Source organism: Notolepis coatsorum (assembly GCF_963971535.1).
Source record: "Notolepis coatsorum genome assembly, chromosome: 17".
Taxonomy (NCBI): Eukaryota; Metazoa; Chordata; class Actinopteri; order Aulopiformes; family Paralepididae; genus Notolepis; species Notolepis coatsorum.
The window spans coordinates 18,789,702-18,816,841 of record NC_140181.1 but is presented as its reverse complement, the minus strand read 5'-3'; the positions used below and the strand labels follow the sequence as shown (position 1 = coordinate 18,816,841).

General features: G+C 42.3%; 1 protein-coding gene across 2 annotated transcripts; it reads left to right on the top strand.

Moving 5' to 3' along the window:
- Positions 1 to 277: 277 nt before the first annotated feature.
- Positions 278 to 26,644, top strand: nemp1 (nuclear envelope integral membrane protein 1). 2 transcript variants are annotated; one of them, XM_084332881.1, is made up of 10 exons: positions 278 to 398; positions 1,368 to 1,492; positions 3,658 to 3,877; positions 5,828 to 5,900; positions 5,997 to 6,090; positions 7,133 to 7,247; positions 15,638 to 15,863; positions 21,468 to 21,734; positions 24,108 to 24,284; positions 25,270 to 26,644. In XM_084332881.1, exons 1-10 carry the CDS (start codon positions 290 to 292, stop codon positions 25,442 to 25,444), a joined length of 1,581 nt encoding a protein of 526 aa, XP_084189007.1. In that variant the 5' UTR covers positions 278 to 289; the 3' UTR covers positions 25,445 to 26,644. The 2 variants fall into 2 exon arrangements, with proteins under 2 accessions (XP_084189007.1, XP_084189008.1); XM_084332882.1 differs by lacking the exon at positions 21,468 to 21,734.
- The last annotated feature ends 496 nt before the right edge of the window (positions 26,645 to 27,140 follow it).

Genomic DNA, 27,140 nt, shown 5'->3' with positions numbered 1-27,140 from the left:
CGATTTTAGATTATATGTGATGGCTGTACATGTGTGTACCGGTATTGTATGTAATTTTGATTGTCAAATAAATTTCATCAATCAATCAACAATTCTCTCAGAAGATCTCATTGTGCATCTTGAAACAGTACTGAACAGATAGACTAAACAACATAGATTGAAGCCTGCATTTCTCAACCAAGGTGCATTGCCTACCGTTTTGCTGTGGAAAGAATACAACGCAGGCCGCTGGCTCTGCGGCTCTGCAGCTGCATACTATTGAGGCAGGGGGAGGTACCCGGGTGCCATCATGGCGGGATGCATGAAAAGAACAAGCGGTTTCCTTACCAAAAGTGCAAATTTAATGGCTTTGCTGCTATTCTTTTTTTGTTTACCTCAAATATCACGCCAAGCCACAGGTAAGATGTAACTTAGGTTCAATAGCAAAGACGTGAATTGACACGAAAACGAGGCTACTCTCGAAACGAAAGTAGGTTTTGGTTTGGGACGTTGTGACGGTTAGCTTCTTCGTGCAACCGTCAGCTTTGTTTGCTGGAGTTTTAAGTTTTCAGAACGGAGATACATGTCCAACTAACGTATTATTCCACGTGTCTTGTCTGCTCTTGACATAGATAAATCATATTGGCAGTTATTGTAACTTAACCGTAACGTTTTACACGTTTACACCTAAAACCGAAGAGCGGTGGGATCTTGTTCCAAGCTAAGTTACATTTCGGCTAATTAAGGAATAACGCACCTGCTCCTACGCACGTTAGCTAACGGTAACCTTGTTAGCTCTCTTCTGGGCTAAAACGGTCACGTTAATACAGGTCCAGTAACATAATCAAGATAACTATAACTGTGGTGTGTGTTCATGATGGCCACGTGACCGTGTCTTCTTCTCTTACACCAAACACAGTTTCTTCCCCCTCAAATGTATATACTGAACTCTCTTTGTATTAGACTCTTTTCGTATCACAAACTGTACTGTATTTGTAAATCTGGTATGTCATAAATGTATAGATCTGTATTTATGATGAATTGAAAATGGGGGACCCTGATGTAAACAAGACTAAAGACAAGTCTTTCTCTGGTCTGCATCCCCTTAACAAATTGTATGTATTGAGCCGTACTGTACTGTACCCATTCTGCAATCTGTTAATAAAGTTTTCAATCAATCAGCAGTACTGTCTACCTGTATGTCATATGTTATGATGAATTGAAAATGGGGGACCCTGATGTAAACAAGACGAAAGTCTCTCTGGTCTGCATCCCCTTAACAATTGCTGTACTATTTGTACCCATTCTGCAATCTGTTAAATAAAATGTTCAATCAATCGTTCATGATGGCCACGTGACCGTGTCTTCTTCTCTTGCACCAAACACAGGCTCCAAGCTTCAAGTGATCCATGTCCGCGAAGATGGCCAGGAATCTGCGTACACGGGGTCTAATCGCTTCTGCTACATCAATTCCATCGTTCCTGGCTGGAAGCAGACATGGACAAGAATACAGGTTAGTTATTAAACCATTTAACGTGTGGCCTGGCTGTCTTGCCACATCTCAATTTCTTCACATAGCCGCCCTCTATTCAATTCATAGTATTCGATCACAGACACCATGACTCACAAAACGACAGCAAATAAAATAGCAGGTGATTCTCATTATTAAATGACAACTGGCCAAAGAGCTGTGGCCCTGCTGCACCATATTGTGTGACAAAAGACGTTGTGTGAGAATACTATGAATTAAATGGCAGGTATCTTGGTAAGAAAAACAGGTGATTGTAATTAGATTAGATTCAAATGTCGCGGCTAGGTGGCGCAGTGGGCAAGGCGCTCGCCACCAACGCAGGAGATGCTGAGTTCGAGCCCAGCTTTCGGCGTTGCTACCAGCTTGGCTGGTCGTTCATACTAATTCAATTGGCAGTATTAGGGGGTGGGAAGCTGGTGGGTGGGGATCAGACGTTGTGGACAGCGACTCCTACAGGTCGGTTGGTGCGCCTGCGCAGTAGAATCAGGAAGCGACGAGGGCGGCGTGTCCCTCCCACGCAGACCCTCGCCGCTGAGAGATTGCGCTGTGCAGGTGAAAAGATGCGACGGCTGCCTCCTCGAGTACCGGAGGGGACACGTGATGTAAGGCTTCGTCCACATTGCAGCCGGCTTGTGGGAGGCATGGCCTAACAGCGTTCGAGACAGGGGAGGGTAGAATTGGACAATACGAAATTGGGGGCGGGAGAAAAATAGAAAAATGGGGAGAAAAAGTAGATAAAAAAAAGGATTAGATTCAAATGTATTGTCATCATACAGCACACTTGCAGTACAATTAAAAGAAGTTTGGCATCCAACCAGATTCCAAATGTAACGGTAAAGTGCAATAGTAATATACAGGTGATTAAACTGGATATAAAATATATAATTGAGTACTATTGTACTGAGTAATGGTGCTAATCGATGTATGTACAGAGTTGTATAAAAAATGTACAGTGATACAGGTATAAAGACACTGTTAGTAATAGTAAGTCATACTGGCTGGCAGCATAACTAGTAAGAGTAGGTATGAAATGTACAGATATAGATATAGTATCTACAGATATGTAAAAAGGATTATTATGCAGGTATGTACAGACGGATGTCTATATATATATATATATATATATATATATATATATATATATATATAGTATACAGCATTATTCTACATGCTATCATGCAGAGCTGTATGGGTTATATGCAGGTGTATAAGTAAGTAGGTATATAGAAGGGTTATATGCAGGTATATTCAGACATTTATGGATATATATATATAGTAAATATAAATGTGTATATGCAGCACTATTGTACAGGCTATCATACAGCTATTGTACAGACTGCAGAGGTTATATAATAACGGATGGTTATCGTTAAATTACAACCACCGCCAATGACCTGCATTATGCCATGTTGGTAGGCATGACGGGCTGTGGGAATACAATGAATATGTTTTTGTCCTATGGTGGTCTTAGCTATCTTGTGAGAGATGGTTTATCAGTATAATAATAATAATCAAGGATGTCTTGCGTGAGAAGCTGCCTATTCTCGGTCCTCGCTCCACCAACTTCCCACCACAGTCAGGACAGCCGAAACCAACAAATCAAATATCTGAAATGGAGGGGGGGGAAAACTGACGTTCTTCTTACTGTCTTATACTATCATGCACTCATCCTACTATACTAATATGTCTCTACTACTATGCACTAGGGGTGGGAATCACCAGTTTCATTACGATATAGATTCTTTGGACAACGATACGATATTTGCCGATATCAAAGTCTGCCATGATGTGTATGTCTGTGTATATTTACTGTATAGTTTATATTAGAATGTATATACATAACATAGGAAATGTATATCCTGCACCGTATTTTATTCTTAGGCTTATTTTTATTCTTATTCGTGACTTTTATTTTGTCTACCTAAATGTTTACTGTGAGCGATTTGTAGTGGCAAATTTCCCTCGGGATGAATAAAGTATTTTCTATTCTATTCTATTCTAACACTGCAACACCCAAGTTTCAGCACTGTTTGATGATCATTGTTACTCAGCTGTAAGAGTTGTACCCTTCCTGCTGACTTGTCGTGCAGAACTTGTAAGTCTCTTTGGATAAAAGCGTTCAGCTAAATGACTAAATGTCTTGATAGGTCAGAGTGTGGAGCTCGAAGCAGCTGGAGGTGACGGTGGCTGCGGACGAGGAGCGACTGCAGGAGCTGGATCAGTTCAGTTTCTGGGGCCTGGTGAAGACCTTCATACAGGAGCAGTCGAACGAAACCACCGTCCCCGTCGGCCTGTTCAGCCAGAAGACGTGCTTCAAGATCCACCCCGCAGACGCCAACACTCTGTACACGGTGAAGCCCATTCGCAGTAAGTGACGAGAAGGATTTTTCGCTTTCTTTTTAATCTTTTATTTATCTCAAACGCAACAAATATATACAAATCACACGGTAAAGGCAAAATGTAAACGTAAACAAACGAGTCCGTCTTCATCTGTAGAAAAACTAACGAGGATGAGTTGGAGACGGGGCAGAAGGAGGTGCAGCTCATCTAGTTCTGCCCCTTTCTTACAATATATCAGAATGTTTAAAACCAAACTCCTACTACCTAAGAGAGAGAAAATAATAATGAATAAAATAAGGTTAAAAAACAAGACTGCCATTATCTTCTGTTTTGAAGAAACATTCTATCTACAGTTCCCCAGATCGGTATTCGTCTAGCGGTGCTTCTTTGTATCTATAAGCTGCTACTGTTGTCAGATATTGTGTGTATAGTATTAGTGTTTGTCAAGATCCAGGTGTTTGTCAACAAATGCCTGTGCTACATCCTCAAGCTGTGGTGGCCCATCAAAACCACAAATTAATAGAAGAGCTGTGGAGGATAACAAATCAGGACAGTGTAGCTACCACCATCAAAAGGAGAAAGTGGAATTGGATAGGGCATACACTTACAGGGCTGTACACTGCGACGAGATCATCGCAAATTGCCCCTTAATTTGGCCCGTGCGAGTGGAAAATAATATTTGGGGGCAACCTTGCGAGTAGTGATTTCAACCCTTCATTCGCATTTCACTCCTAAATTAATCCATACAAATTGGATAACAAAAATAGTAAAACATTAGCCTACAACCAGGGCTGTACAGTGCGACATTATGTCGCGGTGCTATGAAAGAATCTGTCTGCAAATGAACTTACTGCGATAGCCTGTGTGGAAAAAAAGATTTGCGTGTGAAGTGAATCTGGGCCACGCAACTTGGTAGTTGTAGTCTATCGTGCGATTAAATACCATGTCCCCGTCTGGTAGAGTCCATACATCCAACACCAAATCCCATAATTCCTAGCGAACCATCAAAACTGAATGTGGGCTATGCATCGCCAAATAAGAACTTCCTTTCAATAAGTTTAAGCCGCTAATTTTGCTCTGCAAGAACAACGGAGCGAATATCAGTCCATCTTATGACAACCACGTCCGATGTGGAGAGATGATAGAGACCATAGCCGGTTAAATTAAGTCGGATCTGGCAGTGATGATTACAATGACGGGGACACGGACACTTCTAACGTTCAGCCATGTATTAGGTGAGTAGCCCACTATTAGGACATTTTTCAATACTTAAATACTGTCTACTTAAATTTCCCTCCGGGGATCAATAAAGTATCAACCTGTCTAATAATGAGACAATATGCAAATAAGATAATACTAATAATTGTCACTGTTCCCCGTATGAAAGTGGCTTGCAACTTACTGCTGGTAAAATCACAGTTTATTTCTCGTTTTGCATAGTATTACATTCCACTTCTATAAACAATCAAAGTCCTACAGTAAGAGCCTCATATGGGTCAATTAAAGCTTTTTGATTAGTCTTTCCTTCGAGCTAAGTTGAACTGAACATTTCACTGTCAAAAGCGCAAATGTAAACAAGGTTGCGTCGCAACACGGTTTTCAAAATAAAGGTCACATATACACAGTGATTTACACACGTTCTCAGTTGGTTCATTATAAAAGATACAAACCTGAAAACAAACGCACTTAAATCTTAAATAAAAGGACCACAGTAATGAGGCAGGAGGAACATGTTTTTTTGCACTATAATGGTAAAATTGTTATTAAAAAAACTTGCCCCTAAAAAATATTCTTTGCCCCTAAATTTCTTATTTTTGGAGCAAGTGTGCCCCTAGTGAAAAAGCTTAGCGTACAGCCCTGACTTAGGAAGAGTGTGAAGAGATTGAGATGGAGAGCTCTGGTGGACGCCCTATGCCCCCCAACGGGGGGTAAAGAGGATTAAGTCAAGTTGTCAGATATTTGTTGTCCCCCCTGTAGAGTTTGATGTCTACCTGTTCATGGTGTTCCTGGCTGGAGTGCTGCTCTTCTGCTTCGCGGAGTCTATGAGCAGGTGAGTTATTCACAAGTACCCAATGAGCTACACTGGTGAAAATGTTACTACCATTGTATATTACTGACTGTTTTATGTTTCCATGGCGACAACAAGGAGTCAGGTGTTCTACTACACGGCCGGCATGAGCACAGGCCTCATAGCTTCCCTCATCATCCTCATCTTCGTCATGGCCCGCCTTATGCCGAAAGTAAGAATGAACGAATGATCATTTACCCAAACACACGCACAACAAATTGTTGTATATTTAGCATTTTATTTAGCATTTTTAGATTATATATATATTGTAACTATATTTATTGTAGGGAAAATATAATTAGAGAGGGCATACCCTCATCTTGCACCTTGACCTTTTTACACTGCCTACTTGCGCATGCCCAGAGTCAATTATATTGTTATATTGTTTACACTGCCTATTTTTTATTCTATTTTTATTTTTTACTTCTCCACTGTACGATATTTTTGCGACCTGTATCGTGTCTTCTACTACCTGTACCCCCATGCTGCTATGATGCCTGAATATCCCCAAGGGGATCAATAAAGGAATATCTTATCTTATCTTAATACTTTCAAGTATTCATTTATCCTTTTAATCATCAGAAATACCTTGACCTGGTGTTTTAATGTGTTCTTGTGTAGGGATGGGTACCGAATGAGGTACTTTTAAGGGTACCGACCGAACCGAATTAGGTACTTTAAAGGGTACCGACCGAACCGAATTAGGTACTTTAAAGGGTACCGACCGAACCGAATTAGGTACTTTTAAGCGTACCGACCGAATTCACGTGAGATCCGTCGGTGCCACATTTCGGTACTGTAAAAAAAAAATATATATATAATATATATATTTTTTTACTTAATGAAACCTATGAAGTGTGCCGCACGTTCACACACACAATATACCTAGGATTTGACTTGATTCAACAACAAAGCAGTCGGGGCAATGGCAAGCCGAAAACGGTCGCACGCAAGTGTTGTTACACTTTACAAAGCTAGATGCAGACAACAATCATTTGAAGTTTGGATGTTTTTTTTTACAACAGGGGTAGTAGGTAGATTACATTTTTAGAGACTAAAGTACAGAAAAAGGGTACCGTTGGGTACCGGTATCGTTTGACAGGTACCGGTATCTGTTCAAATGTGAAAGGTACCCAACCCTATTCTTGTGTGACTTCTTGTTGTGTCACTTCTTGTTCTTGTGTGACTTCTTGTTTTGTGACTTCTTGCCACAGAAAAGCCCTTTTTACGTGCTGATAGTCGGCGGCTGGTCCTTCTCGGTGTACATCATCCAGCTCGTCTTCATGAACCTGCAGAACATTCTGAAGGATCACTGGCACCTGGCTCTGGGTAAATATAGTCGTTATAGCTGAGAGATGTGGCAGCTCACACTAAAGTAACATGTAGTGGTAACGATACATTTCTTGGAACTAAACATTGAAAAAACCAAGAAGTTGGTCATCAACTTCAGTAGGAAGAAGGTGAATGTCTCTCCTGTCATCATTAGGAGGTTGAAATAGTCCAGTCCTATAAATATCTTGGCGTTCACCTGGACAGTAAGCTGGACTGGAGGCAGAACACAGATTCTGTGTTCAAGAAAGCCCAGTCTTGGCTTTTTAATTTGAGGAAGCTTAGATCCTTCGACATCAGCAGGTCACTTCTTCATGTCTTCTATCAAGGTCCTTTTTAATGCTGTTCTCTGCTGGGGGGGCAGCAGCAGCATCTTTTTGTTTTAAATAGGGCTGTCAAAATTAATGCTTTAACTTTTGGAGATTAATTTAAATTATTTAAAGCATTAAAATAAATTAATCTGTTTCCCACAGGATTTTCAGAGACTATGGGGGGTGAACCTCCGACCCTCTAGGGTGGTCCGGGGGCATGCCCCCCCGGAACTTCTTTTTTTGGTACATTTTAAAGTTAAATCAATCTGGTGCACTTTGAGAGCAAAATAAAGAGGCTATATCTATGATGAACTTTGTGCTCAAAACACAAAATCGACTAGACTAGTGCTTCCCAATCCTCTCCTCGAAGCACCCCAGCCGTTCAATGTATTTGTTAAATTCCACCACCAGCACACCTGATTCAATTTAACTAGCCCTTTATTAGTTGAATCAAGGTGTGCTGGTGGTGGAATTTAACAAATATATGGAACGGCTGGGGTGTCTCGAGGAGAGGATTGGGAACCACTGGGTCACTAGAGCATACATTTGAGCCATCAAAGAAATTAAGCAAAAGTAGTTACCTGTGTTGAACTGGTTTATTTTTTTGAAAATAAAAAAATATTGTGGATTACTATTACGACTACTACCACTGCCAATACTACTGATACATCCCTATTGGCAAACTTTATATTTAAAAAAGAAAGAAAAAATTAGACTGTGGCGAGCCTAGGTAATTAATGGGAAACCCTGAATCTAGATTAACACTTTGATTGCCTAAGGCTAAATTCATGATATAACATAGGTTGCCAGCTCTATTTGTCTATGGAGAAGTTCCCCTTCTTTGCAGGGCTATAACGTTTTAAATTCTATTGCTAAATTGCCATTATTAGGGCCCATTCAATGTCCTATATGTATTGTTCAGGGTGTATGAACGTTAAACTTTTTCATTCACATATTCATACTAAAATATGATCTAAAGTATAAGTATGTTTTCATCTCTTTCTGCAGCTTTCTCCAGAACGTGATTTATAGCCCCAAATGCATTATATTGATGATCAAATACAGTTTGATAGCAATCGGCGCGATATAAAAAAAATCCAACTGGACTGATTTCTGGAAGTTACTACTCGTCATCTGATGTTGACCGGATGGGCGAGGGGGCGTTTATAATTCCGTGGGCAGCGTTATACCATTCATCTAATGTGGGTAAAATGTTCATCATAGCAGTTAGTGTCGAACACGGAAAAATTACACGCTAAAACTCACCCCAGTCTCCGCGGGCCGTTGGGCGATCAGCGTGGGGTAGACAGTTTTCCATTATGGGATGTAAAAATATCCGGTCCATTTCCAGCTTGTATAATAGTATATACGTCCAAATCATGTTGTTTATCGAGTTATTGGCAACGGATCGCTATGTATTGTGACGAGCTAGAGTGCCGGAACCTATACAGAGTGCCCGGAAGTAATATGGGTGAACAGCACATCGTCCAAGTAACTTCCTGTTAGGCGATTGCGCCGATCGGCCACCAGATGGCGCTCTTGAACCGCTAGAGGGTTCAGTGGGGCTTTTTGGTGGGTCTCAGGCCAGCGGATGGGAAATATGAATCCGATCACAGATTTTTGAAATATTGATATCAAAGACGAGTTACGGCGTCTTCGGCAACTTGAGCATGGCGGGGAAGGACGTCTAAACTCGTCTTCTGGCAGTTAAAGTGTTAATCTATTGAGTGAAACATCTTCAATCTTAGCGCTGCGGATATAAGAAAGAGGTCTAGCTGAGTCAATGTTGATGGTTTTGTTGAACATTTGTATTTCACAGCAGAGAAACTATTCAAAGAAAGCTATTAAAATAGTCTTTGAATCTAAATATACTTTCTTTGTGTTGATTTTACATTAATTCCATGATATTACTCAAGTAAATATCTGTTACAAGCTTCGGTCTTAACACATTGGTCGCCAAGAACGAGTTACACCGTTTTTTTCCCGCCATGCGTTGAACGCCAAGAACGACTTATGCCGTTTTTGGGATCAATATTAAATTTTTTCGCCATGGCATTCATAATTCAACTAGCCAACCTCCGGACTGCAGTGGGACCCTGTATGAGATTGCAACGCCTCAATACCGCCGCCTGGTGGATGGTCGGGCGAGTTACACTCTTGCCAAAACCGGAAGTGCCGATCGGTGCGTCGAGGAAATCCCTCCGGCAGTGATATCTTGTTACGTGGATCCAGACAAACACTATAGTGCATTTGGATCGCTTTCTAAACGTAATAATCAATATGATTTTTGCGTTTATTGCGCCATACAAACCGGAAATTGATCTAGGAGATCGGCGTCAAATAATTGGGATCTTTTTCCTCCAGTCTCATCGGCGAACGGTAAGAGGACAGTAATGTTATTTTCAACCCGATTGTTTATTCATTTCACTGCAAACCATCTGATCAATATATCAACCCATACTAAATAAAGCCGTTACTGACGATCAAGGAATTATAAACGACCCCCCCTTATCTTCACGCATGATGAAGCATAATGTATACCGATCATATAATAATAACTTTATTTTTTTACATTTTTATATACATTTGAATTTTTTAATATAGCGTGTATAGGAAAGAAACGCCAATCGATAATCTATCATATGCTTCAGGGCCTATAACTACTGTTTTTGGAATTACAGCAGAAAAGATTAAAACATACTTATATTCTCGACGCTATTAACACAACAATGTATGAATGAAAAAATATAACATTCCCACATCCTGAACGATAGATAATCGATGTTGAATGGGCCATAGTAATGTCAATATAGCAATACAATTTAAAAAGTTATAGCCCTGCAAAGAAGGTAAACATCTCCATAGGCTTTCAACGGTGGCAGACTGGGTACTTTGATGGGCACAACCCCCGGCGCCCAATGTGTTAAGTAGAAAAATGCAATTTTTAATGTAGATTAATTACAGAAAATTGTGAGATTAATTAACGTCACGGTGACCAAGTGCGTCCACATTTTTATAGGATTCTATCACATTTTCATAACAATAGCAAATTTTACGTACCCTGCGCCGTTTTCATTGGGGTTTCTTACAAATTAACAATGTTTTATTTGTCTTTTTTTTTTTTTTTTTACTTTGATCAGTCAGCTGGTTCTTTTAGCGTTTATCGCTTTTTCATCGCATTCATACTTGGTCAAGTTCGACCGACAGAAGCAGGCTGAAAGGGTTCAGATGGGGGGGAAGACACTCTGGGAAAGGCACGGCTGCCGTCCGGGATTCGAACGCGCTCAGCCCCAGATCCGTGACGAGCACGGTTGTCCACGGCGCTGAAATAGCACTCGCGGTACGTGGTGAGCTACTGGAGCTCCCCTTATTTGTCCTTTTTATATGCGGATAACATTAAAATCTTAAATTGTACCATTATGTTTCTCTTTAGACAACAAACGTAATGCTAATGATGCACTTTTGTTAAGATAATTAGTTTACCATTCGCGGTCACTGTACTGAGGTCCCGTTAATAGTTTAATGCTGTTCAGATCGCGTCAAAGAATAGACACATCCCAGTGACCTGTGACCTGTGCTAACGCTCATGGGAAATGTATTCATGTAGTTTTCAACATTTTCACCTTTTAATTTTAAACCAATGCTGCCATCTACTGACAACAGAAAGTGTTGTCTAATCGTCACCTTGAGAGCCACTTCCGTATACAGCGTCGCCCGAAACCCATTCTAGAGATTCCCACTTCTTACTGGGAATGGGGCGTGGCCGTATTTGGTCCCAGACAATAAGAGTGGCTGCGATTGGTCTACTTTCCGTTAGTTACTTTTTTTGTAATCTATTGACGGCACTAGTTTTAAACCATACCATACCATAACATGCCAGGTTCCAAACTGACCTGAGACCTGAGAGATGTGGCAGCTCACCACACTAAAGTAACATGTAGTGGTAACATGCCAGGTTCCAAACTGACCTGAGACCTGAGGCCAAGTTCACACTGCAAAAGAAAGTGGCCCAGATCTTAAATTTATTTTTGCTCATAATGTGACTCGGATCTGATTCTTTCACGACAGTGTGAACGGCACAAATCGCATGGAATCCGATCTTTTTCAATTCTGATTCGGGCCACTTTCATAATGTGGTCCTGAATCAGATACAGGTCTGATATTTTGCAAGGTGACCTCAGTCTGAACAGTCGTGCGACTCTCACGTCACACTAGATCAGGGGTGGCCAACCCGCGGCTCGCGAGCCGCATGCGGCTCTTTGCCCGTCAATGTGCGGCTCTTCCATCCTTAAAAAAAATGTTTTTTTTTTTTTTTTTTTACTTTTCTTTTTTTTTTTTTTTTTTTTTTTTTATGTCACTCATTCCATAAGGACGTAGAATAAACATTTACAATTTTTTTTTAAATGGTCCATTTGCATGTTCTTGGTATCTGAATCTAGGGACATATATGGATCAGTGTCAGAAATAGTGTGTCTGTTACTAGGCTTGAGTAAATTATAATGAACCAAAGGAGAATATCAATTCTATTTAAAAAAAAAATTATCTTTGACTGTAAATAACACCATGCTAAAATTGACCAGACCTGAAAAATCTAAGCAAATGAATAAAGGGAAGATGATTAAACAGAAGGTTTTGTAGATACAGTACTGAATTCTGCCATCTTTTTTATAATGTAAATTTCTCCACCATTCTTCATCATATTGCAACACCGTTTTTTGCAAGACGTTCACAGAAAGGTAGAGAAACTAACTGCGTTCTGTTTTATGGCAATAACGTTCAGGTTTGTGGGAGATAATCCCAAAAAATAAGAGAAATTAAAAAGTAAATCCAGAAGTCAGATGATTGACAGGGGCTGGTGTGAGCTGGGTAGGGTAGTTTTTCGAAATTTGAAAGCCCTGAGTCTCTTCCTTCAAAAGACTACACTCACTTTTGGCTGTGCCACTTCCTTCTGTCAATATGCACTGGTTTCCGACTCAATGCCCTGAGATTTCTATAATCTTATATTTCACTAATAACAGTTAAAATAATTGGTAAACAAACATAATGCTGAAAATATACACTTTTACTGTATATCTCGGGCTTAAGAGGTTAACCCTGTGAGGCCCAAATTAAAAAGAAATTAGCAACTTCAGAGGCCAGAGGGTGGGACATATAAACACATTTACTATCAAATAGCATTGTGAGGCTGAACAACAGGACCAATTGACTATACATGTGCTTAAAGGGGAACTATCTTATAAATGGCTTTTTTCAGTGTTTACCATTGTTTCTTAGCTATGTGGACTTATATTAATAGGATATATGTCTCTAATTCTCATATTGGCGATTTCTTCCAATTCTCCTCTCACAATATTCACCCTCACTGAACTGAGTCATCTGAAAATGTGCATATCTGTGATGTCAGAGATTTCTCAGCTGCATAATAATGTGGCAGTTGATGTGGCAGTTGGCACCAGGCCACACAGTGGTTGGAGCCCAGCCTCGAAACGGCTTAAGATCTTGAGGTAGAAAAATGCGGTTTTTAGTACTTGATTAGAAATACAAAACAATGCATTTTTTTTGAAAAAAACCTAGGTGTTCCATAGACTCACAGGAATTGTGTAAAAGTGCCCAAATAGTGAAAGAAATCGTAAAATAGTTCCCCTTTAAAAAATTTTAAATAAACATTATTTTTTTAAATGGCTAAAAGTGATTTTGTAATTTTGCAACCGTGGGTCTCACAGGGTACTTTTAACCCTGTGAGGCCCAAATAAAAAAGACATTAGCAACTTCAGAGGCCAGAGGGTGAGACCTATAAACACATGAAGGGTGCCGTGACTGAAAAAAAAGGTTGAGAAACGCTGGTATATGGTGTGGCTCTTTGTGGTACCACAGTAATTTTTTTGTGGCTCTTAGTCTCTGACTGGTTGGCCACCCCTGCACTAGATTAACATTTGTCACAATTTATCTTTTTCATGTCCAGTTCAGGAGCAGTGACCGGTTCACACTGGAATCTGATCTTGGCCACATTAAAAAAGAAATGTAATTTTCTTTTAAAGAATGTGATATGAGCAATACATTGAGCACCAAGGCTTGCAGTGTGACTGTAGCTGTAGTTGCAGGACATTCTCCTTCTCTCTTGTTTTCACTGCCCTGTCTAATAAGGTAGCAAGTAGGGATGAGTTAGAATTTTCGAATAGTCGTGCCAGTCTCCACATTCAATTTTCATGTCTGAGTCGAAAAATATATATATAATAATCTTTTTTTTTTATTAAAAAAAAAACTGTAAACAATTCTTAATTAATACATTTTTATATTTAGAGGCAGCCTAATTGATCTAAAAGATGCATGCTACTGTTTCTGTTTGTTTATTAAAACCGGTTGATAGGCCAATGCAATGCTGTTATTATAGGCTACGATGGTGAGTGGTGTCATTTTGATTTATTGTCGGTCAGCTGAGCCGATCAACGTTCTGAAGGATTATCTGAAGTGCCTATTTTGTGCAATACCCTTTGATTTTAATGATAAATTCAAAATGTAACAAACAGAACATTTCGACTGAATTTTCGAATATTTCTAACAGTAGACTATTCGAAAATGATTTTGGTCAGTCACGCACATCCCTAGTACCAAGAATATGCCCATAAATATATATTTTTTTAAATTAATGAAAAGGTGCAAACGAGTAAACGCAAGGCGCTGGACAGAAATAAATGTAAAATAGAATCAGCTTTGTTGTTGGCTCTAAGTGATATTAAAAAGGTCTTAAAATGTCTCAAATTTAGCCTGATGAAGGTTGGAACTGTGAGAGCGGCAGAGCGCATTGCAGGGTATTGTTGTAAAAGAGCAAATGTACTCTGTCAATCTTCCCTGGATTTAAAATAAATAAATATATATACATAAACTTGATTCTAATGTGAATTGAACGCGTGTCTCGATCTCTTCACAAAGATCTCATGGACACATACCAGGACACGACGTCCTTTTTATCTGTACATAGTCTTCTGTGTGTGTCTGAAGCTGCAATATGCATCTGTTAACCCCCTCTTGCCCAGCTGAGATTTCTGGTAAACCTGTATTTGTTACGGACTAAATTATCCTGGTTGAACAAGGGATGTTGAAAACATTTATACATTTTTCAGGGCTTCCTTCTTATTCCAGCTTTTTTCTCTGCCTTATTGAATATTTGCTTGTTTTGTACAGATGCACTGATACTGGAGTAGATACCACACTGATACTGGAGTAGATACCACACTGATACCAACTGATACTGGAGTAGATACCAACTGATACTGGAGTAGATACCACACTGATACCAACTGATACTGGAGTAGATGCCACACAGATACCAACTGATACTGGAGTAGATACCACACTGATACCAACTGATACTGGAGTAGATACCACACTGATACTGGAGTAGGATACCACACAGATGAACATTGTTACTCGGCTGAAAGTTGTACCCTTCCTGCTGACTTGTCGTACAGAACTTGTGAGTCGCTTTGGATAAAAGCGTTCAGCTAAATTACAAAAAAGGTAAATGTAGTAGCGGCTGGGTGGCGCAGCGGACATTGCGCTCTTCACCAACGCAAGAGACACCGGGTTCGGTTCCGGCTGTCGGCGTTGCTTCCGGCTTGGGCCGGCCGTCATACTAACTCAATTGGCAGAATTAGCGGGTAGAAGTCGATGGGTGGTAATCTGGACGTTGTGGACAGCGACTCCTACAGGTCGGTTGGGGACGCCTGCACAGCAGAGACAGGAAATGGTGGGGGTAGTGTGAGCCTCCCACACGTTGCACCTCGCCAATGAGAGTCCGCGCTGGCAGGTGAAAAGATGTGACAGGCTGCCTCCTCGTGTACCGGAGGGGACACGTGATGCAAGGCTTCTATCCTCCCTACAACCGGCCAGTGGGGGGCATATGCGAGCAACGTTCAAGACGGGAGGGGAGAATTGGCACAATGGAATTGGGATGGGGGAAAATAGAAAAAGAAGAGAAAGTGGATAAAAAAAAATAAAGTAAATGTACTCGTTGGCATTTCCAGCGGTCCTCTGGTTGGAAGCATCCAGATGGTAACCCCCCCCCCTCCTGCTCCTCAGGTTACACCGGCGTGGTGGGATTTGTCAGCTTCGCCGTCTGCTACCGCCATGGCCCCCTGGTGGAGGAGAGGAGCATCAACATCCTCTCCTGGACGCTGCAGCTGTTCGGCCTGCTGCTGATCTACGCCGGGGTCCAGGTTCAGCAGGTGGCGTTCGCCATCATCCTCGCCGCCCTCTGCACCAAGAACCTGCAGTACCCGTTCTCCCTGGCGTACTCTGCATGGCGGTAGGTGTTTGATCTCTGAGTCAGGAGCGTTTTCCCTGGCGTACTCTGCGCTGCGGTAGGTGTTTGATCTCTCAGTCAGGAGCGCTTTCTTCTAGTGAAATGTCATGCTTTAAGGCGGTATCTGCGGGTGTTAAGTCTTAAAGTATTAAATTCATAGTCTTTGATTATTAGTTACTTTGATTAAATATGTGAAATGTTTTTGTATTCAAGTCATTGTTTTTTGCGGGGCTACTGGGAGCTTGGTGCATCTGGCGAGAGCTTAAATTGGGTGAGAATTTTATTTGGCGCACAAGTTCAGCCGCCAGTTCAGTGTCGCTATGTGTTTTCCTTTTGCTAGTATGGTTGTGAAAGTAGTATAAAAAAAAACATCTTTTCTGTACAGTGTGTATACAATACCTGCACTGTTAATGGAAGTTTAAACTTCATACTCTCTCATCGTGCTCATAACTATGTGTAGGTGCCTGTTTACTCCTGTAGAAGTTTACGTTTATTTGGATCCCCATTAGCCACAGCAGTGCTGTGGCTATTCTTCCTGGGGTCCATAACACGTCAAATACAGTTACATACTTTATACACTCGCAACATTCACATGGCATACAGACAATTAAAACAACAATAAATACTCCTTATCAAATTCATAATACAATACAACAATACCTACTCATAATTAATTCATAATACAATACAGCATAATATACTATTTAGCTTTTACATACATTATCTATGTTCATATCAACCAATTATACAATCTTCTAATAATATATCCATATCAGACACATACCTTTTCATCTACGTATATCCCTATCTCTTTATCAGACACATACATTTTCATTTACGTACACACTATCTATTAGGAAATGTCCATTTCTTTGGTTGAAAATGTTGTTTTACTAATATTCTGAACCGACATTTACTATTCTCCTGCTTAACATGTCTGGGAAGAGTTCCATTCCTGCATACCACAGAACATGGCGGTTCGCTTCATTGCATTCAACCTCACTTTTGGAAGTGTAAAACCTTGTGCAGAAGCATGTCTGGTGGAATGGAAATTGTTATATAAAATTGAGGGGATCTTTGTAACAAGAATATTCCTAGTGAATACAAGGAGTGAGCAGAGTAACTTATGTTTGACAAGTAACCAAGTTAAACAACTGTGCATCGCTGCAACATTAGTTCTGTACTCGCAGCATAGCGCTATATGTGCTGCTTTGTACCATTTGCAATTTTTTTCAGTTTATTCGTCGTTACATTCGACCATACTGCAGGACAATAGTCAAGATTTGACAACCAGAGCTTGAATTACCTGTTTGATAGAATTTAGTGGTAACAAATGAGCACATCTTTTAACAACAGAAATCCCTCTTCCCATTTTCACTACTATAGTGATGCACCGATGTGAAAATTGTGGCCGATACCGATAACCGATGTCGATATCTCTGTATAGAAAACACTTTTTTATGATAATCAAATAAAGAGCTATTTTCCAAAACGCTTTTTTTTTTTTTACTGATATTTTGAAACTATTTAAGGCCACAACATGTTTTTTTATTTATTTTTTTAATATCGGCCCATATCGGTCCTATCTTGATATCATTACATTACATTACATTTACATTTGGTCATTTAGCTGACGCTTTTATCCAAAGCGACTTACAAGTTCTGTACGACAAGTCATCCGGAAGGGTACAAGTATCAGCTGAGTAACAATGTTCATCAAAGTGGTGCGTGTTACAGTGTAGGTTAGTTTATTAGGACAAGTGCATGACGGTAAGGTTAGTTAGGGTTAGATTTTTTTTCTTTTTTTTTTTCATTATTTCAGATAATGGTTGAAGAAGTGCGTCTTTAGTCGACGGCGAAAGATTGGACGGGATTCAGCTGTCCTAACTGGGGTGGGTAGTTCATTCCACCATTGTGGGGCAAGGACTGAGAATAGGTGGCTTCTCTTTGATGACCCTCCCGGAGCTTGGATAGGAGTAGGTCTGAGGCGGCCAGAAGATGCAGAGCGTAGGGGTCTTGAGGGTGTGTAGTTAGAGACCATTGACCGGAGGTAGGCGGGAGCGGTTCCCTTTGCCGCCTTGAAGCAGATACGTGCAGCAATGGGGAGCCAGTGCAGGTCCCTAAGAAGTGGGGTGACATGGGCCGACTTCGGTAGGTTTGAGATCAGGCGAGCCGCTGCGTTCTGAATGAGTTGAAGAGGCTTGGTGGCCGGGAGGCCAGCGAGCAGTGTGTTGCAGTAGTCGAGGCGGGAGATGACTGTTGATTGGACGAGGAGTTGGGTGGCTTCTTTTGTCAGGAAGGGGCGGATCCTTCTGACGTTGCTCAGGAGGAATCTGCAGGTTCTGGTTGTCGCTGCGATGTGAGCAGAGAAGTTCAACTGGTCGTCGAGGACGACACCAAGGTTCTTGGCGGTCGGGGACGCGGTCACAGCTGCATTCTCGACTGTGATGGAAAGGTCGGTCAGGGGGGAGGATTTGGCCGGCAGGTGGAGCAATTCTGTTTTGCTCAGGTTCAGTTTGAGGTGGTTGGTCGTCATCCAGGCGGAGATGTCGGACAGACAGGCCGAGATCCGCTCAGAGACGTGGATATCTGAGGGAGGGAAGGAGAGGAAGAGTTGAGTATCATCGGCATAACAATGATATCGGACCGATAGTACCGATGTGTAAAAAAACTGCCATATCGACCGATATTATATCTAGGGCTGACCTTCGAAGCTTTTTTTTTTTTGCAATCGAAGCTTCGGGGGCGAAGCTTTTTTTTTTTTATTATATGTTGTGGGACTTGTACAGCACTTGGTAAACTTTGTTGTTTTTAAATGTGCTCTATAAATAAAGTGGATTGGATTAATTAATTAAGTAGCCCCTTTCGTGACTGTGACGCAGCCAACAAGGTTTCACTCGGCTGCGCTGCCTGGGTGCAGTGGGGCTGCTCACAGCCAACGACATGACATTACATAATTATGTTGCAACCTTCGTCTATCAAGCAAACAATTATATAAATATTTATATGTAGTTGATGGAGACAAAGGCAGAATTCGACTTAATTAAGCACGTTTTATTAAGACATATTTTTATATGGGTCGGGACACTTTAAAAAAGCAGCACAATGAACACAAATCTGTCCGACATAGTCTTAAATAACAAACGGCATTACTTTGCTTCTTCGTCGACATGTCTGCTGCACATGTCCTTGTTGTTTTCAACACAGATAATCTCCACGTGCTTGTTGTAGAGAGATGGAGTCGAGGCGCCGCTTACTTTCGTTTCATTGGAATGGAGGCGGGAAGGCGCCGCTAACTTTAGTTTCATTGGAATGGAGGCGCAAGATTTTGGAGGCAAAAAAATATATATATTAAAAAAAAAATTACTTTGATTTTTTTTTATGTTCGAAGCTTGTGCCATCGAACGAAGCTTCGAAGTATTTAAGACAGCCCTAATTATATCGGCGGCCGATATATCGTGCATCAATTTTTATATGGTGTGACCATGACAATTTACTGTCTAATGTTACTACTAGGAGTTTAGTCTCCTGGACTTGATTAATTACCACATCACTTATCAAAAGTTTCAAAACTGGGTTCGTTCTTAAGAGTATGGTTTGAACCGAAAATTATGCTACTTGTCTTTGATATGTTTAGAACTAGTTTGTTATGGCGCTCCAGTAGCACACCATGTACCGCGCTGCGTCGCGGATCGGCCGACCCGAGTTCGATTCCCGGACCCGCCGTTATTTGCCGAATGTCTTCCCCTGCTCTCTCTCCCGTTTCACCCTCACTGCATCTGTCGGTCATGTCTGACCAGGAAAAGCGATAAACGCTAAAAAATATATATATAAATCTTTAAAAATAAAAAATAAATGAACTAGTTTGTTATTCTTTATCCATTCCATCACTGATTGCAACTCTGCCTTTAGGACTGTATTTAATTCATTGGCTGTAGAGGCTGATGTGTAAATTGTTGAATCATCCGCATACATTGAAATATAGGACTTATTTAGGGCAAGAGGCATGTCATTTGTAAATATGGTGTAGAGCAAAGGCCCAAGGCAACTTCCTTGGGGTACTCTACACCTTACCGTTTTAACTTCTGAGTAACAAAAAAAACGTTGTTTCCGGTTTGCTAAATAATTTTGAATCCAAGATGATGCAGATAAGGAGAAACCGTAACATTCAAGTTTTTTAAGTAAGAATTTGTAATCAATGATGTTGAATGCTGCAGTAAAATCGAGCAAGACAGTGCCAACTATTTTCTTTTTATCTATCTCTTTCAGCCCATCATCCGTCATTTGGGTTAAAGTAGTCTCTGTTGAATGTCCTTCACGATATGCATGTTGAAAATCAGTGGTTAATGTGTTCAAAGAAAAATAGCATTTAATCTGTTCACTTACTACTAGAAGTGTGGGTCTGTAAGTTGGAATGTTGGTGTTTATTGTTGGTGTTTATATTAGGGGCGGGCAGGAGTCATGTTTTCCCAGATCCCAGAGTGTTTTTGGCACATGGATCTTAAATCTCTAATGGTGAATAATTTATTCTATTTCAATAATTGAATCCATAAACCCCAAGCTAATGGTTTAAGTCTATGCTATACAGTAAAAGTAATCAGATCGTTGCTCAATTAGCCGTGCGAACAGGGTGGAAATTAACCTGAGCATGACAGAAGAGCAAAATGGCCGCCGTGTGAATATGGTCAATATCAGCCAATATTTTCACGTTTAGAGCTCAGAATCGGCAGTGGAAAAACATTTACTCGCCGCACGAATCCGCTTCAAGGCCCTCGACCTGGCATATCGCGCAGTGAAGGGAACGTCTCCCGTCTACCTCTGGTCAATGGTCTCTAACTACACACCCTCAAGACCCCTCCGCTCTGCATCTTCTAACTACACGCCCTCAAGACCCCTACGCTCTGCATCTTCTAACTACACACCCTCAAGACCCCTACGCTCTGCATCTTCTAACTACACACCCTCAAGACCCCTCCGCTCTGCATCTTCTAACTACACATCCTCAAGACGCCTACGCTCTGCATCTTCTAACTACACACCCTCAAGACCCCTACGCTCTGCATCTTCTAACTACACATCCTCAAGACGCCTATGCTCTGCATCTTCTAACTACACACCCTCAAGACCCCTACGCTCTGCATCTTCTAACTACACTCCCTCAAGACCCACTCCTATCTGAACTCCGGGAGGGTCATCAAAGAGAAGCCGCCTATTCTCTGGTCCTCGCTCCACAATGGTGGAACGAACTTCCCACCACAGTTAGGACAGCCGAATCCCAACCTATCTTTCTCTGTTGACTAGTAAAAACACACTTCTTCAATCAATATCTGAAATTCTTACTGTCCTCTACTATCATGCACTCTTCCTAATATACTAATATGTCTCTACTATGCAGTCATCACTGCGGCACTCAAGTTTCAACACTTTGATGAACATTGTTACTCGACTGAAAGAGTACCCTTCCTGCTGACTTGTCGTACAGAACTTGTGACTCTTTGGATAAAAGCGTTCAGCTAAATTACAAAAAAGGTAAATGTACTCGTTGGCATTTCCAGCGGTGCTCTGGTTGGAAGCATCCAGATGGTAACCCCCCCTCCTGCTCCTCAGGTTACACCGGCGTGGTGGGATTCGTCAGCTATCGCCATGGCCCCCTGGTGGAGGAGAGGAGCATCAACATCCTCTCCTCGACGCTGCAGCTGTTCGGCCTGCTGCTGATCTACGCCGGAGTCCAGGTTCAGCAGGTGGCGTTCGCCATCATCCTCGCCGCCCTCTGCACCATGAACCTGCATTACCCGTTCTCCCTGGCGTACATCAGTTTTTTACGTGTCTGATCTTTGAGTCGGGAGCGTATTCCCTGGCGTCCTCTGCGTGGCGGTAGGTGTCTGATCGGAGTCAGTCTTTTCCCTGGCGTCCTCTGCGTGGCGGTAGGTGTCTGATCGGAGTCAGTGTTTTCCCTGGCGTCCTCTGCGTGGCGGTAGGTGTCTGATCGGAGTCAGTGTTTTCCCTGGCGTCCTCTGCGTGGCGGTAGGTGTCTGATCGGAGTCAGTGTTTTCCCTGGTGCTGGCGGTGGGTGTCTGATTTGAGTCAGTGTTTTCCCTGGCATCCGCTACGTGGCGGTAGGTGTCTGATCGGAGTCAGTGTTTTCCCTGGTGCTGGCGGTGGGTGTCTGATTTGAGTCAGTGTTTTCCCTGGTGCTGGCGGTGGGTGTCTGATTTGAGTCAGTGTTTTCCCTGGCATCCGCTACGTGGCGGTAGGTGTCTGATCTCTTGAGTAGTGTTTAGGGAAATCTAAACACATCTTAAAGGTCCCCTGTCTTATAAATGGCCTTTTCCAGTGTTTAGCATTGTTTTCTAGCAATGGGGGTTTGTATCAATGGGGTCTGTGTCTTTCATTTTGGCGGATTGCTCCAATTCAGTTGAGACAATATCCTCCCCCAGTGAACTAAGCCATTCTTTTTTTTTTTTTTTTTTTGGTCTTTTTCCCCCTCCATTTTCCTCCGATTTTCTCCCATCCCAATGTTAGTCGTATGCCAATTCCCAGTCCCTTCCTGGTCGCTGCGCACTTACCCCCCACAGTCAGATCATCTGGGAGAGTGGAGGCTACCACGTGCTTCCTCCGACACACGTCCAGCCAATCACCGCTTCTTTTCACCTGGCAGCGCGGATTCTCATCGAGAGGGCGTAGCGTGTGGGAGGACCACACTATCCCCCTCGAGTCCTATCCGCGCTTAGCAGGCGCCCCAACCGAACTGTAGGAGTCGCTGTTTACAACGACCCGGACCCACCCCGCCAGCTTCTCCCACCCTCTAATACAGCCAATTGTATTAGTGCAGACGGCCAGCCAAGCTGGTGACAACCCCGGAGCTGTGAGCTGGATTCGAACAGGCGAATCCAGTTCACAGCTCCGGGGCTGGTGACGAACGCAATCTCCGCTCGGCCACCTAACCGCCCTTTGAACTAAGCCATTCTGATTTTACTGTTTTGCTGAAGTGAAGAAGGCACTGATCTGCATAACTAACTATGGTTGTAGCGCGTGGAAATACAGACACTTCCTCAAACGGGTTGACGTGGCGCGGGTGCCGACAGAGAGAGGCAGAGAACGAGAGGGAGAGAGAGAGAGAGGGACAGGAGCACCCCCCCACACACACACACACACACACGCACGTGGTGCAGGAGCACTCTCGTATCACTGTCAAACTGCTGCAAAATATCATTGCGCACGCCCGTACAGACCTGTGCAATTATATTCACAGGGGTATATAGTCGTTTGAAACAAGTTACCAATGCATTGTCCCGTGGGATTATGCCCCCCGCGGCGAAATTAATTAGTATCCTCTACTATCTCTATCTCTCTGTCGCTCTCTCTGTCTGCCAGTGCAGACTGTGGGTGACTGTCACTCAAAGCGCGTATGGGCGGAGCCCAGCCCAAAACAGCTTGAAATCTTGAAGTGGAAAAATGCTGCTTTAGAGTACTTGATTAGAAATACAAAACAATGCATTTTGTGGGGAAAAACCTTACAGATGTGTTCCATAGACTCACATGAATTGTGTAACATTGCCCAAATAGTGAATAGCACGACACAGGACCTTTAACCCTTTCACTACCACACTGGCAGCAGCAGTGATAACATATTGTGTGTGGAGTCACACGTGCTACCGATCTTTATTATGTCTCCCTCCACGGACATAACGATGCACAGCAATATACGTATTTTAAATGATCGAAAATCTTTTTAAAATATTGAGTTTGCGAAAGCATACAGGAATAGCATTCTAAGTTATGTTTTTACGACGGACCGTCCCTTTGGTGCACGCCGTGACATGTGGCTTCCACCGTAGTCTCTGATTGGTGCACGCTGTGACATGTGGCTTCCACCGTAGTCTCTGATTGGTGCACGCTGTGACATGTGGCTTCCACCGTAGTCTCTGATTGGTGCACGCTGTGACATGTGGCTTCCACCGTAGTCTCTGATTGGTGCACACCGTGACATGTGGCTTCCACCGTAGTCTCTGATTGGTGCACACCGTGACATGTGGCTTCCACCGTAGTCTCTGATTGGTGCACGCTGTGACATGTGGCTTCCACCGTAGTCTCTGATTGGTGCACACCGTGACATGTGGCTTCCACCGTAGTCTCTGATTGGTGCACACCGTGACATGTGGCTTCCACCGTAGTCTCTGATTGGTGCACACCGTGACATGTGGCTTCCACCGTAGTCTCTGAGCGATTTTTGGTTTTGTCTTGCAGGAAAATCAAACCCTCTCTAGGCTTCAAGCCGGAGCCACGTCGACTCCTGAGCGAAGAGGAGTATCAGAAGCAGGGGGAAGAGGAGACCCGGCGAGCCCTGGAGGACCTGCGGAAGTACTGCTCCAGCCCCGACTTCAGCCCCTGGAGGACCGTGTCCCGGCTGGAGTCCCCCAAAAGGTCCTTGGAGACGAAATGCACATATTAACCCTTTCACTACCAAGGTTAACCTTTCACTACCACACTATGGTTAACCCTTTCACTACCACACTACAGCCGGTTAACCTTTCACTACCACACTACAGAAGGTTAACCTTTCACTACCACACTACAGACGATTAACCCTTTCACTACCACACTACAGACGGTTAACCTTTCACTACCACACTACAGACGGTTAACCTTTCACTACCACACTACAGACGGTTAACCTTTCACTACCACACTACAGAAGGTTAACCTTTCACTACCACACTACAGACGGTTAACCCTTTCACTACCACACTACAGAAGGTTAACCTTTCACTACCACACTACAGAACGTTAACCCTTTCACTACCACACTACAGAAGATTAACCCTTTCACTACCACACTACAGACGGTTAACCTTTCACTACCACACTACATAAGATTAACCCTTTCACTACCACACAACAGAAGGTTAACCTTTCACTACCACACTACAGAAGGTAAACCTTTCACTAACACACTACAGAAGGTTAACCTTTCACTACCACACTACAGAAGATTAACCCTTCACTACCACACTACAGAAGGTAAACCTTTCACTAACACACTACAGAAGGTTAACCTTTCACTACCACACTACAGACTGTTAACCCTTTCACTACCACACTACAGAAGGTTAAGCTTTCACTACCACACCTTCTGTAGTGTGGTTGTGAAAGGGTTAACCTTCTGTATTGTCACAGTGAAAGGTTAACTGTCTGTAGTGTGGTAGTGAAAGGTTAACCGTCTGTAGTGTGGTAGTGAAAGGGTTAAGCTTTCACTACCACACCTTCTGTAGTGTGGTGGTGAAAGGGTTAATAATACAAATGATGAGAAACACTTGTGTACAACTTGCATGTAAACGGATATAACCGAGCCATGGTAGTCCATCCCCAGACTTGTTACTCATGAAAACACCGTTCATGCGATTCGCAGGTTTGCGGATTTCGTGGAGGGCTCTCCTCACCTGATGTCGAACGAGGCGTCGGTCCATGCGCAGGAGTACGGCTTCGGCGGGGCCTTCTTCGAGGACGAGCTGTTTTCCACTGATGAGGACGAGGATGAGGAGGGAGCTATTAAGCCTTTTTCTTACATGATGCAAGGAGACTGAGACTTTCTAGGAGACTAAGAAACGGTGGGTTGGAGAACGACGCCGCTTGGCTCCTCGGCGCTCCTGTCGAGCATTCAGACTGACGTCGATGTGATTTAGTGTTGAGGTTGGAGGAGCTCTCGTGGGCCTGTTGGATGATGTGACTGCCATCCATCCATCCATCCACCCAGGAGCCACCGTGTCTCTCTGGCGCTCCTCTGCCTGGAAGAGGCGGCGTGGCAAGCGGTGCCACAGAGTACGACGACCGCGTTTTTTTTCTTCATAAACGCTCGGAAGATTGTGACGGCATGTCGTTTTGAAAAAATGTGTGCACAAGAATCTAAAGCCAAATCTAACTATGAGATACATTTTGATGTTAAAGGGGACACTCCGCCAAAAAACAATGGCGTATGATTTTGCACATAATCTCCCATGTATCCAAAAACTCAGTTTTGCACACATGAATTTAGTTTGACAGTTATCAACAGTACATTTAGTTTGAATGTGGCCACCAGTGATGTCATCGGGGACACTGAATCCTTGTGTTAATTACAGCTCAATGAAATGATGTAGATAAAAAAAATAGCAATACCTCGTCTTATAGGGACTGCTACCTTGTCATTTCATGGAGCTGTAATTAACACGACGCAAGGATTCCATGTCCCCGATGACATCACTGGTGGCCATATTGTGCAAAACTGTTTATAATTTTTGGAAAGTAAATCTGCATAGTTTTTTTTAGCAGAGGAGCCCCGGTGTGAGGAGGTGAATGTAAGTGGAACCATGACTTTAAGGTGGTAGTTTGTGTTAAAGGGAGAATCGTTTGTAGTCCCAAGTTTTAATTGAGTTAACATTTTATGGATTTTTTTTTCTTTTTTTTATCTGACTTCATGCAATTCCTAAGTGCATTAGATGAGTTAATTTCACGGTAATTTTTATTATATTGAACTGCAGTCAAAACAACTACAGTAAAAACGATTGCATGTAGATCAGTCATTTTTCTTGGAAACATACAATTGGTACAAATGATCACAGATTGCCAATAAGGGTGAGAGAGAACCCATCTGTGGAGAAAAATAATTTGGTAATGTCCTATATTCTAATGATTGTAACTAAGTGTCCAGATTTGAATCCCCTGATCTACGTAATTCATATTTTGTTTGGGTTTTATTGGAACTATTTAGCTTTTTGTAATATTTGCTGTGAGTGAATAAATATATTTTAAAATGTACTCCATTGTTACTTGCACCTAAAAATGGTGCAAGACTGGTTAATGTTGTGTAGAATGCTGCACTTCCACTGTATAGACGGCAGAGGGCGCAGTAGTATTGCAGTCTTAAAGCAGTAGGGTAGAAGAATATAGACCTATTCGCTGTATACAAACATACCGTGTTCGAGCCTATCAGCAATACCAACTGAGTCACGTGACTAAGTTGCCTCCGTCATTTAGCCAAATGGCATGGCTGTGAGTGAGTCTCACCTTTTACATAACTAGCTTTGGCATGGATTGATTGTTTAGATTGATAGCATGGCTAACAAATGCAAATATATTGTAGTCTGCCCTGTTCTGACCAGGATTACCTTCCTTTTTGCCCTGTGATGCGTGCGCACACTGAGCCTGACGTATACAGCGAACAGGTCTATTTACATTGATTGATTGAAAACTTTATTAACAGATTGCAGAATGGGTACAATACAGTACAGCTCAATACACACA